This window comes from Eubalaena glacialis, chromosome 19 (assembly GCF_028564815.1).
Source record: "Eubalaena glacialis isolate mEubGla1 chromosome 19, mEubGla1.1.hap2.+ XY, whole genome shotgun sequence".
Taxonomy (NCBI): Eukaryota; Metazoa; Chordata; class Mammalia; order Artiodactyla; family Balaenidae; genus Eubalaena; species Eubalaena glacialis.
The window spans coordinates 62,968,574-62,985,782 of NC_083734.1; the positions used below are offsets into that span (position 1 = coordinate 62,968,574).

Consider the following 17,209-nt stretch of genomic DNA (forward strand, 5'->3'; position numbering starts at 1 on the left):
ACTTAAGAATGCAAAGAATTATCTGGGGACTTTGTTATAAATGCAGATTTGGGGGCCATCCTCGGAAATTCCGGGACACAGCATTTTTTCCCTTTGTAATAATTACCAAGCGATACTGATGCCGGGGTCTGTGGACCATTCTAAGAAAACTTTTGCATCGCAGTTGTTTTAGGTGAAAGCGTTTAGGAGTAGAATTAGGGAGAGGGTAACTGGGTTACCTAGGTAATTTTTTACACTTTCCATTTCACAGCCATGCAAGGACAATGTTCCAAATATTTGGGTTTCTTAACCAGATAATTAAAAGTAAGCTACCATGGAGTAACACTGCAATGGCTGACACAATAAATTCAGTCACTTTATTTTTCCATTTCCATTAGGTTCCTTGGACAAACACATACAAGTATGACATTTAATTTTGAATCAGAAAACCAACTTAGCATGGTTTTACATCAGATGCTTCTGTTTTCCAGAAAGCGAAAGAACTGTGCTCTGTTTGGGGAGAAAACAAATAAACATTAAAAGAGAAACAGTCATCTCTTAAATCTGTTAAATAGCCAAGCCAAATCAAATACATTTTATAAACGTGTAGAATAAATCTAATTATGTGAATGAAGCATTCAGTGTGAGGTTTAAGTGATTAGAGAAAAAGCAGGGAAATGATAACGCATTTGTTTCCAAGAGAGAAAATAAAAGGTTACGTATAATTCTGACAATCAAGATTAAAAGAAAAAAAGCTGTATCAGCCCTTTGTTTATTCGCCAATGCACCAATAGTGCTGCATCTGTCTGAAGACTGTAAAAGAGAACAGCCTGAAGAAGTGCATTAACAAAGCTCTGTTTGGTTTTTTAAAATTATCTTCTGCTAATATTTTTTCTGCTGATCTGTGCTAGGATTACTGTGCTTTGTCAACTTTAGTATTTAATGTCTCACTAGGGCTCTGCTATGTTTTGAACAATAACAATTTATCCAGGGCATTTCTAACTATTTGTAATTATAGTGATAATAACCGTCATTATTATCATTGTGTACTTACTCCATGTCATGTATAATATTTCTAATCATCAAACCTATGAGGTGGGTATTATTTGCTAGTTATCATTTCCTTCTCTCTCTCTAGCTGGCCACTTCTCAGACCCCTCTCTCCTCTAATCTGCTCCCAACTCTCTCCTCTACTGGCTGATACAGGGGCTGTCAACATTCTTGAAGCATTTCTAAACCTAGAGGCAATAATAGCTTCAGCCTCTGGCTGGTTCCTCCTTTGTAGAAACAAAGATATGTAGACCTTAAACCTGAAACTAATGCTCTGTGATGACCTAGAGGGGTGGGATGTGTGGGGAGGGTGGCAGGGAGGCTTAAGAGGGGGGGGATGTATGTATACGTATAGCTGATTCACTTTGTTCTACAGCAGAAACTAACCCAACATTGTAAAACAATTATACTCCAATAAAAAAAAGTTACTGTAGGAAATGTTAAAAGAAAATCACATTCTTGGAGAAGATATTTTCATAGTTTGTAATTTAAAAAAAAGTTTTGTATCCAGAATTTATTTTAAAAAATAAATTTTAAATTAAAAAAAAAAACCCTGAAACTAATGGCTTAAATGCTGGCCATTATACACTTCTTTATCACCCACAAACACAATATCATCTTCCTTAAAATGTTTTGCTCTAACGAGTACTTTGCTCTAATGGGTACTTTTCAAACTCTAGGAATTGCAGAAGGAAGGAAAGAAATGTTAGAAGATCTATAAACCAATGACCATGGACATGAGTTACTTTGTAGTTTGGGGTGAGTTCTTTATCATTTGGGACCAAGAGGTGGTCAATATTATTATTCAATATTCCATTCAATATTATTATTAGTATTCAAGCATAATCTGGAATTATACACGATGGCATAATTCAACACTCATCAAATAAAACCACAACCCCGAGTTTTAAGGAAAAGAATAGGAAAGGAAAATGTGGGGAAACTAAATGCAGCTTACTGCTTCATCTTGCTATTTCCTCCTGCCCCACTCTCTTTTAAAAAATCCAGTGGCCACATTAACATGGCTTCTTTTAGTCATCAGGTAATAAAAGTACTGATTATGGCGAGGGGCAAGCGGAAGTGCTAGCTAAACGTTCCAGTGTTGAACTTACCCTTGAAGCATTTGGGGATTTGAATGATGCCGTCTATGCACTGGGCATCCTCTGTATAGCTACACTTCTTCTCCTTATTTTTGCAGAAGAAAGAAATTTTTTGGCCATGCAGCATTCCATTCTTAAATTTGTCTTGGATATTTACTTTCTCTCCTTCATATATCACGGTAGCTCTTTTAACAGATAATTTACAAGACGCTGAAAGAGACAATATTTGTAGTCAAGACAGGACTTCATTTACTCTTTCTTAAAGAAAATGTAGCATTTGAACCGGGAGATGTTCAGACCTGAAACAAAGTGCTCGAGACGAGAAGGTTCTAAGATAGTGAGTAGCATCAGTATCATTGCTAACTATTGTTCCTTATCAATAGAACCTTTAATCATGGCTTCCAAGATCGCCTTTTCTTCCCCTGGAGTAGCCACATAAGAAGGTCAGAGCAGAAGCGTCAGATACTAGGCTTCTGTGCAAAAGAACTTCTATCAGATACTGCCATTTCAGGTAAGCATCCCCGCCCCACTCAGCTCCCATTTACTGAGTTGCTGCACCACCCACCAGCCACTGTGCGTGTTGGCTCATAACAGCTCATAAATGCTCCTTTCTCTGAAAAATGGCCTTCAGCCATTAAGAGAGCCACCTCTCCAAGGAGAGTATGCACATCAGTCCACAACCCCAGGCTCAGGGAAGGGAGCAGCCCGCAGCCTATGACAGGCTGACGAGGGGATCAAAATAAGCAGGTCTCCTTGCCTCTCGATGGGATTGATTCCCATGGTCCAGAGCTCCCAGGGGATTAAACTGAAGTTAGACTCTAGCTGAGACCACATCCTCGGTCAAAACATGGTCCCTGGGTTGGCAGCATCAGCATCACCTGGGAACCTGGTAGAAATGCTAGTTCTCAGGTCCTATTGCAGATCCAGCAAATCAGAGACTCTGTTTAAACAAACCCTCTAGGAGATTCTGATGCACAGTGAGGTTTGAGAACCAGTGTCCGGCTCCATCCTACCTGCCTCACATTCTTTTTCCTGAGACTCACTTAATAAACCAACTGCATTTGAATCCCTGTCTCAGGCTCTGCTTCTAGGGGACCCCAACCTAGTCATATGTCATTTTGCCTGTTGTGCCTAATTGCCTTTTCTATTTAAACTGTCCAACCCGGACTTCCCTGGTGGTGCAGTGGTTAAGAATCCGCCTGCCAATGCAGGGGACACGGGTTCGAACCCTGGTCCGGGAAGATCCCACATGCTGCGGAGCAACTAAGCCCGTGTGCCACAACTACTGAGCCTGCGCTCTAGAGCCCACGAGCCACAACTACTGAAGCCCACATGCCACAGCTACTGAAGCCCACATGCCTAGAGCCCATGCTCTAAGCATGTCCACAACAAGAGAAGCCACCGCAATGAGAAACCCATGCACCATAACAAAGAGTAACCCCCACTCACACAACTAGAGAAAGCCCGCGTGCAGCAACAAAGACCCAACACAGCCAAAAATAAAATAAATAAATTATTTTTAAAAAACAAAACTGTCCAGCCCACAGCAACTTGAGCAGAAATACAGTGCAAAGTTGGTGTTCTTTGCATAAGCATGACACGGACCAGATCAAGGATAGACACCTAACTCAAAAGCAACCAGCATCTCAGGGAAAAGATGCCAGTGAGTGATGAATCCTTTAGTTGAGAGGTCCTGGTGTAGAATCAAGCCAGGTTCAAGGTGAGTAAGCAGAGAAACAGAGATATGAGAGAGACCGTGAGGCCAATGAGACACAGAAAGAGTAGCAATAGTTCCTGACTTTCAGTTGCAGTCCTCAGGAGGACCAGCTGTGTTTCATTTCCTCACATTCAATGTCCATACGATTGCCTGTTGCCTGTTTATAATTCGTCACCATTTCCTGGAACTAGCTGGAACGTGTGGTTGGGTTTTGCCACAGTGAGAAGGGTCTTGACTAGAACAAAGCAAAAAAGGATGCTCATGGGCCAAGACTTAAAAGCAATTACAGGAAGCCCACACAGTCTTCCACCATATTATCAAGGCTTACAACAGATATGTTTATTTCATGCAGTTTAATCTCAAACAGGGTTGCTAAGCGTGAAGTTTCCCCATGCCCATATAAATCCCAGCAGCTGTGAATCAAGTTGGAGAAACAAAGTGGAAAATGACTGGAACAAGAAAATGGCAAGGAAAGGTGATCCACTCGATGAACTGGGAGGCAGTGTAAGACCTTACCCATGTTTCTTACCTTTACAACTTGGCTGTGCAGACCAGTTTCCGAATTTGCCACATTCTACTTCTTCTGGCCCATCCAAGGCATATGTATCATGACAACCATATGTGGCTTTATCCTTGTAATAAAGTACTTGCTTTGCAGGATAGTTCACAAATCCATTGTCTGGTCTTGATGGAAACGGGCATTTTACTTCTAAAAAGTTTAAGCAGTAAGACTTATTAGTATAAATAGCGTGGGGTCCAGTGGTTACGGAATAGCCACGCGCTTGTCTCTCTTATACCACTGAATCACTGGGTGCTCCTGTGACTAGAACACAATTTCTGGGGACCTTGGTGCTTAATTCTGTCCCCTTTATCTTATCCTTGTGAGACTCTGGATATTAAAATAGAAACAACAACACTTTGAAAGTAAATTAATGAGTTAGCAAGTGCTTTGGGCTTTCACATAATCACAAGGTAGTATTTATTGCAAACTTCATCTGCACACAGTCTAAGATGGTGGGTTTGAAAGACGGAAAAAGTCTGTCTCTTTTTACCAACAGACCATGAAATTAAAACACAGAGATTCCCTCTATGCACACTAGAACAGCATTATTTGGATTTTAAATGTTAAATCTAATTCTTATGACTGTTTTCAGACTATACAAGAAGCCAGCATGAAATATGAAGGAGAAAAATGAAGGCTTCCCGGCCTTCTTTAGATCCTCAGCGGTAGAGCCCCAAACCCGTATCCCTATTTACCCCAGTAAAGAAAGCCAAGCTGGAGGGAGGAGCACAGAGCTCTTGGGAGGTAGTCTAATGAGATGGTTCAAGAGTACCAAATCCAGTGTTGGTCTGCTTGGATCAGTTTTGGCTTCCACAAATTGAGTGCAAAAGAATCTATGAGTCTATAATAACACTAAAAAGAAATAGTTCATGGAGGAAAAACTCTTCCCTGTAGAAGAATTCCAGCTAATAAATATAGAAGGAAAGATAAACTTAGAAAGCCACCATTTTGTAACCACCAATGTCTCAGTTGACTGAGTTCAAGGATTATCAGTGGATGCTAAAATGACTGCTAGAGAATGAATATTCTCACCGTCTCAAACTATCAACCACAGGTTGCTTACTAATTCAACGAGAAAGAGATGCCTTTACCAAGAGAAGAGGGGCATACCCCACCTGACCAAGGGATCAAATTAAGCATGACAGTGATTGACTGACACCATGTGCCTTCTGATGTGATGGAGTGTATTCTTAAAAAAAAGTATTTAACTCAAATTCAATCATGAGTAAATAATTGACCAAATTCACATTGTGGAAACTTCTACAAGACAACTAGCATGTACTCTTCAAAAATGTCAGTGAAAGACAACCGAAAAGGCAGGGGATAATTCTTAACTAAAGGAGACCAAAGAGCTAAGACAACTAGATAGAATATGTGATTCATGATTAGATTTCACATAGAACAAAACACGTGTATAAAGGATACTTCTGGATTGGCTGGGGTAATTTGAATATGAAATAAATATTGTTAATTGTATATAATATAATTGTTTAAATTATTATTGTTAATAATTCCAAATATGTTAAATGTCTTGGGTACAGTGATAACATATGACAATGTTGTTCTTAGGACATTCATGCTGCTGAAGTGTTCACGGGTAAGTGTCATGATGTGTACAACTTATTTTCACATGATTCAGGGGGAAAAAAGTATATCTATAGAGAGAAAGAGAGAGAATGTCACAACATGCTGACGGCTGATATATCTATGTAAATGGCTGAAAAAAAGAAGAGAAAAAGAACCCACTGCTTAGGACTTGGGAGAATTAAATGAGATGACACATATATAGGAGGAGACCAGTGCCTGGCCCAGAGTTTAGTCCCCCAAAAGGTGCTAGGTATTAGTAGTAGTAGTAGTTTCCCTATGCTAAAAAGCACTTATGTTTGAATCATTCAGTAGATATCTGTAACACCCACTGCGGGAGAAGGTAACAGTCCTTAGTGTAACTCCTGGTGTGCATGATAAATTCTACTTGTTATGCAGTTGACAAATTCAAAGATAGTAATGATGAGTCAAATTAAAGGAGAAAGAATTTTCATATATATTTTTAAATCAAGTATTCTTGTGATTCTTAGATTTAGGTAAAGACTACAAAAGCTTATATCAATCTGACTGCAACCCAGTTTTTCGCCTCAGTCTCTTAGGACTCCCCAGTTTAATCCAGCCTCACAGTAATACTCAGCTGTCCACGCACACACCCTGTTCCTTCACACCCCCCTGGCTTCCCCCATCCTGCGCCCTTGTGTGGTATGCTATGCCGTTCCCCCATTCTCCACTCCTCCCCCAAGCCCTTCCTCTGGGAAGCTTTCCCAGGCAGCTCCAGACGGTCCATTGCATCATAGCTCATCTTCCTGAGCTCAGAAGTCAGGTCTCATTCATCTGGTATCCTGGGTGCCTGGCAGGTGGCAGATGCCGATAAACATTTGTTACACAAGGTCATTTGAAACACGCCATGATAGAGAAATTTTCAATCCTCTTCCAAAAAGAGATTCTACACTCCCATGATTATTCTGTCTTATCATTGCACTCACCCTTACATTCTGGTAATTCTGTCCAGTTTCCATGTTCTGTGCAGGTAATGGTGTCGTTCCCAAACATTGCGTGCTGTGGCAAGCATTCAAAGACTGCCTTGCTTCCATACAGGGAGTTGTTCCCAGACAATGGCTGATAAACACTAAGTTTTGCAAACTTAGGTATGGGTGGTGGAGGGCAGGTTGTAGCTGAAAAAAGAAGGAACTATCATTTTAATGAAAATAGTTGAGTCTTTTAAAAGTACTCTTTACAGAACAACAAAAAAAAAATCCAGAGATTAACTTGGGAAAATGCAAACTTTGATCAAATGCCAGGGTAAACACAGTCAACTGGAGAAGCCAGATAAGAAAATATGATCTGGAAATCAGATGTCTGAACCAGTCAAAAAACTAAAAGATGAAGGAAATTTAAGTCTTGCCACCACTGATTTGCCTGTTACAAGACCACGTGGCTTATGATACCATATGTCTTGGATCCAAACGCTACCTTGGAAGACGTTCCTGGGAGTCAGAATTGGCGAAGGACTTTGCTGAGGGAGCCTCCTGCAATAGTTGCTGATGACAACAAATCATTTGTGACATCTTGGTCCTAGTTCAGGTTTGTTTGTTCCTGTTGAATACCTCCTGCTTTTGTACTCTGTCTGTATGGAGCTTACACAAGTAGCTTCACACAGAGACTCAGAAATGGGTTGCCATCCTGACCTAACTAATCTGGAGTTTCAGTGTTAGAGTCAGGGTCAGGGTCAGAGTTTGTCATTCCAAAGCGGTTGTTTCATCTTCCAGAGTAAGATATCAGGATGAACAGTCCCCAGAAAGGTGACCAACCATCTCACGGAGCTGGGACTGAGGGGTTTCCAGGGTGTAGATCTTATAGTGGTAAAACCAGGAATGTCCCAGGCAAATCAGCTGGTCACCCTCCCTATAACTGGGACCCACAAACTCACGAGCACAGACAGGAAGTTCCTGACTCCATACTCCCTCCTTAGTGCATTGAGCAGAATTAGCTCCTTTCAGATAAAACCTGCAAAGGGAAAATGTAATCCACTAAATTATAAAATAATCCACTCATGGCATCTCAAATGTCTTTTCTGTTAAGCATTGCTGCAGATTAATACTATTGGCTTCTCGGGACTTCCCTGGTGGCACAGTGGTTAAGAATCTGCCTGCCAATGCAGGGGACACGGGTTCGAGCCCTGGTCTGGGAAGATCCCACATGCCGTGGAGCAACTAAGCCCGTGAGCCACAACTACTGAGCCCACATGCCACAACTACTGAAGCCCGCACGCCTAGAGCCCGTGCTCCACAACGAGAGAAGCCACCGCAATGAGAAGCCCGCGCACCGCAACGAAGAGTAGCCCCCGCTCACCGCAACTAGAGAAAGCCAGTGCACAGCAACGAAGACCCCCCCCAAAAAAAATACTATTGGCTTCTTTTCCATCTTATAATACTGTTTTCCTGAGAGGCTTAACATTCCTCTAAGGCTCATCAAGTCTCCCAGCCTATGGCTGCAGGGAACTGCTGAAGAATGGGAAGGTTCCAAGTGGGTATGGAAGCCAACCCTACCCAGTCCCCAAACCCCTTGTCTCCAACCAGCTGGTCAGGTTAACTGCTTCCAAGCAAAGAACCACCTCTTTTTCAGGATCACAAAAGTGAATCAAACTGAATAATCTCTAATATTCCTTTTCTGAGAGACTGCTGACCCAAATGTTTAAAAACAATGCAGTCTATTTCCATTGCAAATGTACCATTGTCCCTGAAGCCAGTTTGTTCAAGGTCATTCATCATGAAGCCTACCAGTCAACTGGTGTTTCAGATGAAAGGACTGCATCTCTCTTTCACACACAGTATTTCTTTATCTCTAATCACAAACAAGGCTCCTCAGGGAAATTTTGCCCTGCTCTACAGCCGATGAGCTATGGCCAGTGTCACTGATGGTGTATTTGCTCATAAGGCAGGTAAGTCATATGACCAACCAGAAGTGCTTTCCTCTGGGGGTGCTGTGAGGAGGAAGATTATGTTCTACGTCATCACACTCAGCCTTCTCCATGGAATTCTCCTCCCCGAGGTCACAGTCGATGAAATTAGCCTCATAACTAAAGCCCAAGTCCGATTACTAAAATATTTTTAGTAATAAAAGAGACTTTTATTACTCATGCCAAGATCTGGCCCAGAGATCATAAAGAATTATCACCCAGTTTCAATAATTTCAAGGTACTGCTCAAATAAGTAACTAATCAGGAGCAGAAAAATTAGAACGTTGACTTCATATTTCACTAGCTGCTGTATTCTCCACCCCTTACCCCGCCCTCAACACCACTGTGGATTTGTATTCAGTGATTTGTACTCAGCAAGTCCAGCCTAAAGACTAGAAACGGACCAGCCTTGATGATTAGCTTAAGGGCGCAGTAATGGGCTGCATCTGTGAGCCAGAAGTCCTTACCCGGTATTGCAAGAAAAACTGATCGTGTTGGGATATTCAAAAGTTGTATAGCGTACAGTTCCGTTTTCTAAGATTCCAGCAAAAGGACATACTCTGGCTGTGATTTAAAGATATAAAGGTCAATTTCCATTTATAGAATTTACTATTAAAATAAAAATGTATAAACTCATTTCTATCCTTTGATCCAGTAACTCTACTGGTAACTATTCTAAGAAGATAACTCAAAATAAGTCAAATGATATATGCACTAAGGCACCCATTGTATTGTTTGCCATGCAGCACGCGGGATCTTAGTTCCCCGACCAGGGATCGAACCCTCACCCCCTTCAGTGGAAGTGCAGAGTCTTAACCACTGGACCGCCAGGGAATTCCCTGTATTGTTACTTCTAATGACAAAAACCAAACAGTCTAAATGTTCACTATCATGGTATTATTTTAACTAATGGTAATTAAAGGGTAAATCCACCTGAACTATGATACAGCCAATAAAATATGGATTATGAAGACTACAGAGATATAGTCCATGTTTCTGATATGCTAGTGAAAACAGAAAAACACAAAATGGTATCAACTCACTGCGACGAGGAAAATATACATGCGGAAAATAGCTTGAAAAAGAAAGTTGTTCATGTTCCAAAGTTATGGCTGATTTCCGGAAAATTTTTCCCTAATGATGTTACAGTGGTTTTTCATTAACAATTACGTTTTGTCTTTTTTAATCAAAAAGCATATTAAAATCACTGTATGAACATGTCTAGTTTTCACAAATGGTATCACCCATACAACCAAAATAACCAGAGCTCGGATAGGTCCATATAGTTATTTTTACTGCTTGACTTCTACATAAAATTGCCAGAAATTCTCTCAGGTGGATTGGTCAATGGTCGACTGTGAAAAAATAATGCCAGCATGATATCACAGAACCACGTTCTGAGGAATAAATAAAAGCAACCATCGGGAATTCCCTGGCAGTCCAGTGGTTAGGACTCTGCGCTTTCACTGCTGAGGGCGAGGGTTCAATCCCTGGTCGGGGAACTAAGATCCCACAAGCTGAGCCACGTGGCCAAAAAATAAAAAAGCAACCATCTACCATAAAGTCAGATATCTGTGAATGTATATATACATATATAATTGTTCTATTACATATGATATATCATTACATATAATATTCCTGTACATTATTAATTTAATATATTTATATTTTATTATAAATATAATTTGTAATATAATCTCCACTTCTCTTTTCACATCGGCAGTGTTTTCCTCCCCTTTTATCGTACCAAGTCTCTTTTTAAAATCTCCCCTCGTTCCAGGCTGTGCTGCAAACAGCACTTACTGTCCTTAGCCTCTTCTCCTGAGGAACTCCCCACAGACCCTCCTGTTTCCTCACAGCCCTCCACCCCACAGTTCTGCTGGCTTTCTGTACCGTGAGCATGACAAGGTAGGTCATCTCCCCAAAATGTCCAGAACGTGAATGACGGGGAGAATGCATGAGATGGAGGCTGACTTACGTGCACATCTCAGAGTGTTGATGGGCCAAAGTCCTGTGAGCGGGCAGATAAACCTCCGGATCCCTCCCCGGGACACGTAGCCTGGCTGGCAGGTGTACACTATCTCCTCCCCGGGGGCATAGGATGTTTTTAATGGAACAACTCTGGCAAATGGTAAGTCATCTGGCTTGGGACAGGCTGAAATAGAGCACAAAGCAGTTGGCTGAGAAATCTGTATTTGCATTTTTAAGTTCAGCTAGCACACACAAATGAAAAATATTTCATGCTACCAATGATATGCATGCTGAGTTCTGTACCAAATACTTGACTTATGCAATACCTCGTCTAATCTCCTCACCAACTTTTGAAGGGTGCTATTGTCATCCCCATTTCACAGGTCCGTATCCTGAGGCTTAAACATGGTAAATATCTCATGCAGGAACTTTAGGCATGGCTATATCAAAGAACAAGCACCAATCCACTCTCTCAAGCGTCCACCCTAAAGAGAATTTAACTAATCATTATGGATCCCTGGCATATACAAGGGGGTTGGATATATGAATTATTTTTTTCAAAAGCAAAGAGTACTTACTTCGTCCTGCAATAGCAACATGGCAGAGAAAACTTGAGAACAAGATGAGCACGGGAGGAATCATTGCGGATGGTTCACACTGGCACTACCAAAGTGGCTTTCCTCTTCTAAAAAGAGAGCTGTAAATATTAAAGTGCTTAAATATTAACCATTTGGGGGTGTACTTTTATCTCTGTAAATAGAAGATAAAGGATCATGGTTTGAAAGGAGCTCCAAGACCTACATTCTTTAATCATTTACTTTTCACTTTGGCGGGTCTGTTGTGAAATCTTCGGTAGATGGTCTCTGTCTTCGCGACATTTGTGTTAATGGCACACAACAGCTCGGTCTTGCCTCTGATACAATCCTGGTAGTTCCGGATTGCCCGGCCCCTGGTCCAGACCTCTTGCTCTCCATCCTTGGTTTGTGTAGTGGTGGATGGAAAACGCAAAGGCTGAATTACCTGCTCCACCCCCAGCCTTTGCATGCAAACTGAGGACCATCACTTATTTTCAGGTCTCTTCACCTCTAAAATGACGTTCCGGTTTCCAGATATACGAGCTAAAGAACATCTTCACAGCAGCATCTAAGATTATAAAGCCTAAAAAACTGAGGTCATCCTCTTCTCTCACAAACTGACTGCTTCCTCTCTTACCTGCAGCGAGTAACACGACCCTCCTGGTAGCCAGTTCCCAGCCTTAGCACTAGCCTTGCATTCTCCATCTCCTCCCGCGCCAGATCAACGCAAAGTCCTGATCATCAGTTCTGAAGACTTCTTAGGTCTGTCGAGCCAGATTCTAGATCTGTTTGAGGGATTGGGAAGTCGACGTGAAACTACAAGTTAGGACACTAAGAAGTACAGAAGTCGAGTAGGAGAGGATGGGCCAATGCTGATGAAGCTGTTTAAAAGGGCTCAGAGCAGACCATCCAGGACCCCGTAGTTCTCCTACATATCATTTGCTCTGAGGGACTGAAGATACAAATGGACAATGGCTAGACAACGTATAAAAACAGAACTCTGACCCACAATCTCTAGCAATCGGCCAAACTTAGAACCAACCAGAGAAAACCAAGTGTGTTCCTCTAATCAATCATATAGGATGCCCGGCTTCCAGTTAGTCCACATCCAGCTTCCCCAAACCAACACCCTCCCATCAGGGCATACTTGAGGCTTTCTCTTTTCATCTGCAGTAAAGTTTTCCCATCCTTTAATTGATTTGGGGTGTCTGCCAAGCACAAATGATGATGGCTAACTGCCTTCCGATAGCAAGCTCTGAATAAATAGCCTTTGCTTGTTCTCATTTGGGTGATGGTGTTTTATATCCACAGGTCTAAAGTTCCTTGAGACACATCAGTTTGAGAAATGTTCTTGTCAGACAGCGATTCTTAATGATGCTGCTAATAAACATGATGTTCCGTGATAAGGAGAACAGTGTACTGCCACTAACATAAAATAAGGCTGGTCCTTCCCCTTTGTGATTAAATCACAATCTTCACACACACACACACACACGCGTGTGCACATGCACACGCCACCTTCCTTTTCTAAGGAGAAGGATTTATGTTTGATTGCTCGCAAGCTCTGTGTTATTGTGGAGAATTCCCTCGATGGGTGGAAAAGAGAGAAAACGAATGAAAAGGGACCAAGGTGTCCTATATAATAAAGATGTGAGGTAGGTGGCGGAATAGAGAGAAAGCCACGGGCTGCACAGCAGGAAAAGAAAACCTGGAGAAGTTTGAAATTGAGAAGAGAACAGTTTTGGCAGCAGCTGCAAACTGAACGATAGACATTGGGAGGACCAGTGACGAGGAGGGGGTTTTAATGATGCTGGCTGATGGGTGTGCTTCCTCACATGAGGGAACTTTCTGGAGAGGGTGGAAACAGTCTATATTTTATTTTAGGTGGTTGCTACTTCGGTACATGAAATTATCAAAACTCTTCCACTAAACATTTAAGAACTGTGCATTTCGTTATATATTAATTATACCTCAGTTTAAAAACAATACACCGACTTCCCTGGTGGCGCAGTGGTTAAGAATCCGCCTGCCAATGCAGGAGACATGGGTTCAAGCTCTGGTCCAGGAAGATCCCACATGCCGCGGAGCAACTAAGCCCGTGTGCCACAACTACTGAGCCTGCGTCTAGAGCCCTCGAGCCACAACTACTGAAGCCCGCGCACCACAACTACTGAAGCCCACACGCGTAGAGCCCGTGCTCCGCAGCGAAGAGTAGCCCCTGCTCGTGGCAACTAGAGAAAGCTTGCGCACAACAACAAAAGACCCAACGCAGCCCCCAAAATTAAAATATATATATATATATTAAAAAAATGCATGTCTCTCTCCCTCCCTCCCTCCTTTCCTTTTATTCTTCCTCCCTTCCTCTTTCCTTCCTTCCTTCCTTCCTAATTCTATTCCAAATTCATGGGGTGGACCTGAGTGGGGCATTCAGGGTGGCCCTTGTGAGAACGGCAGCCCAGTGGTGTCACGGGAGTGGCATATACAATGGATTGAGCAAACAAGCACACATCTTGAGGCTAATGCGAGTCAGTTTCCTTACTGATGAAAAGAAGTAGCAATAAGGAAAGAACGGAAGCCCAAATAAACCCTGTGGTGGTGTATTGCAAGTGGATATATCAGTGCAAACTTTACTTACATAGAGACAGATCCAGAAATAAATATAGATAAGAAGGTGTGTGCATGTGTGTACGTACGTACATCTGTATACATGTAATTCCTAGTTCTGTCGACTAAGATAGCCCGGGAATGGCAGTATACCCGTTAGCAATGAGCACACCTAGTGCCTAGATCTTGGTTTCTAAATACAACTCTCCACTGAAAGGTGCCGGGGCTCCGTGGAAAATTGGCTGATTCTAGGAATGACGCAGGGTAAGTGCAAGATAAGCCTGGAACATCATGGGGTGAAGAACAACTCAGGTGATGCTCAGAGAATGGCAGGGACCTGTTAGAAAGACCTCCGAAGTCATTTGAAGGGACTCTCATTAGTCAAATATGGGACAATTTGAGTGTAAAATAAATAATCATAGTAACAAATTAAATCCATTGACCAAAACAGGAATCAACAAGTCTACATTGATAGCAATAAACACATTAATAGATGGGAAGATAAGAAAGTTCTTCCTGACAGTAGAATGCCAACTAATTAATATAGTATGAATATGGAATTAGAAAATCACAATTTGGAATTCATCGTAGAAATATTTAATTCTGGCAAAAAAAAAAAATCAATGGATGTTAAAACTAGGGGTGTTAGTAGGATGTGAAATGAGATGTTCATACAGTCTTAAAAGTGTCACCACATAAATTAATAATTCATTACAAAGAGAGGAGAAAAGAATAAACTTATAGTGGAGGAACCTGGCAGATACCACTTGAATCAAGTAATCAAAATTAACACCACCATTAATGGGACAAATTGACACCGTGTGCCCACCCGCTCCCCCGCAATAGGATGCAATGAGAAGAACACAGCATCTCTTCTGAGATATTCCTGCCCCAAACCTAATAACCCGGGTTGTGTCGTGAGAAACTTGAAGGACACCATGCAAAACAACTGCCCTGTAATCTTCAAAAAGGCAAAGGCCATGAAAGGAAAGAAAGACTGAGGGAGCCTGGGAGTCAGGAGAAGTGGCTGGACCACGTGATGCTCTCGCTATCAAAGCCTGAGGGGACATGTGGTGAAACCCGAAGGGGGTCTCTGGGTTAAGAGTACATGCAAGTTTTTTGTTCTATTCTTGGACCTTTTCTGTATGTTCGAAATTGTTTAAAAATATAACTAAAAACAGGAAAGAATGCATGTCCTTTTGGTGGTTTCCTTGAGAGTACTTTTTAAAAGATACTGGTCTTAACTGGACCATATGAGGCCTCAACTTTTATTTACATCACTGCCTAAAAATCAATGCAGTGGATAGAACTTTCTCATTTTAGGTTTATGTATATATTCTATTAATATAAAATATATACTATATATATTAATATATAATATATGAGATTATTATATAAACATGTTTTTGGAATCATTGACAACCAGCTCCTATTTGCCAGCTACAGAACTTTGGAAAATGATGCAAAAAATAGTAGTAGCAGGAAAATGAAGAAACAACTAAATCAAACTTAGTTTGACAGCTTTAAGGGAGAGTCAAGTGTTTGTGGTTTCTTAAATTTTTTGGCTAGTAAAATTTTCCCTTCTTTGTAAAATTAGATACAAACATAATGGATGGTAATCTGCACAATTTATAAATTATAATTATTATTAGTCCTGAGTGCTTTGCCACTTGAACATGTCTGAGAATTACAAAATGTTCCCAGAACCCTCACAAACACACACATGGGTCTAATGAAAAACCTTTGTGATGAGCCTTAAGATGAGATACAATCATTCATCTTCCAGATTGTGATGTATTTTCACCTGTAACTTCAGCACCAGCCGGTGGATGTGTAGTCTGGTCTATCTTCCTCTCCACATGGTGCAACTCACACCCCAGTAACAATAATATAATAACCAAAGAGCTGGCTGATAATCAATGTTAAATGACATTTTAAAGACACATTTAAACTTGCCGTTAAAGTTTAATTTGGCAGAGCAAATGGAAAAACCATTAGGATAAAAATCCAAGGAATTTTGACGAATCAAGTGCCTGTTTTGTATTGTTGGGGTTTATAATCATCACTAAAGAGTAGCCAATCCTTGGATTTAATGTTACACTTAGGATATTATGTTTTATTAACCATGAACAAGGATACAGAACCACATAGACACTTAGGTTGAAGAATACATGACAACATTTGTTTCACAAGAGACATAGGACCTTGTACTTAAAATTCTTAATGACTGGGGAAGGGGGTAAAATAGGTGAAGGGGATTAAGAGGTATAAACCTCCACTTATAAAACAAACAATCCACGGGGATACAGCGTAAGAAATATGGTCAACAATATTGTGATGACTTTGTACAGGGACAGACGGCTACTAGACTTACTGTGGTGATCGTTTCACAATGTGTGCAAATATCAAATCATATGTGATACACCTGAAACTAGCATAATATCATACATCAACTATATTACAATCTTTTAAAATGGGGAAAAATTCTTACTGACTTTATATCCTTTCCTGCTCTACTTTGTAAATTCACTAGAGAGACCTAGACTCAGAGTCCAAGGTTTTGCAGTCCTGAAATCCCATTGCATCACATGTTTAAAAACTTTCTTATTTACTTCACAAGCAGAGACTTTGACCGTAACATTAAACATTTAGCAATGGTTTAGATTTAAAAAACAAAACAAAACACTTTGAATGTTGTCTCTTTCTGGATTGGGATTCTAGCTAATATCCACCAGTAAGCTCTCAGTGGAAAGATGCAAATGCCTTTGCTCCTATGACAGCAAAGTCTATCAGGAGCTGTGAACACATTTGCAGAGGTGATAAAGGAACGTGTCACAGGGCTTAATGGGCATGATTATATACGTCTAGAAATGCACAGTCAGCCTAAGTCTGCACTGAGACATCTTTGTGCAAATTCTGGGATCCCCTACTTGCAAATAGCTTTCACCTGGTAGAAACTAATACGTTTATATACTGCAATTTCTATTTTTATCTAGAGCAGTTATTCTTAACTTTGGATGCACAGTATAATCTCTCAGACTGTTTTTTTTAAAAAAATAGAAAAATTCAACAGAATTTCTGAGGGAAGGGTCCAGGCATTGGGCTTCTTTAAAGTCCCCAGGTAATTATGACTGCAGTGGGGGGTTA

General features: G+C 41.0%; 1 protein-coding gene across 1 annotated transcript; it reads right to left on the minus strand.

Annotated features, from left to right (window-relative positions):
* Positions 1-382: 382 nt before the first annotated feature.
* On the minus strand, positions 383-11,542 carry APOH (apolipoprotein H). Its single transcript, XM_061175958.1, has 8 exons — positions 11,462-11,542; positions 10,891-11,067; positions 9,380-9,476; positions 7,884-7,960; positions 6,940-7,128; positions 4,376-4,555; positions 2,142-2,339; positions 383-489 (listed from the first exon to the last, which is right to left on the minus strand). Exons 1-8 carry the CDS (start codon positions 11,523-11,525, stop codon positions 434-436), a joined length of 1,038 nt encoding a protein of 345 aa, XP_061031941.1. The 5' UTR covers positions 11,526-11,542; the 3' UTR covers positions 383-433.
* Between the last annotated feature and the right edge of the window lie 5,667 nt (positions 11,543-17,209).

Bases quoted from the DNA above. Each gene is read 5' to 3' on its own strand.
- APOH (XM_061175958.1), bottom strand. From the start codon at position 11,525: ATGATTCCTCCCGTGCTCATCTTGTTCTCAAGTTTTCTCTGCCATGTT. The intron at 9,477-10,890 runs GTAAGTCAGCCT...TTTAAATCACAG, and splicing joins CAACACTCTGAGATGTGCAC to CCAGAGTATGTCCTTTTGCT. The intron at 2,340-4,375 runs GTAAGAAACATG...TGTCTCTTTCAG, and splicing joins TGCACAGCCAAGTTGTAAAG to CGTCTTGTAAATTATCTGTT.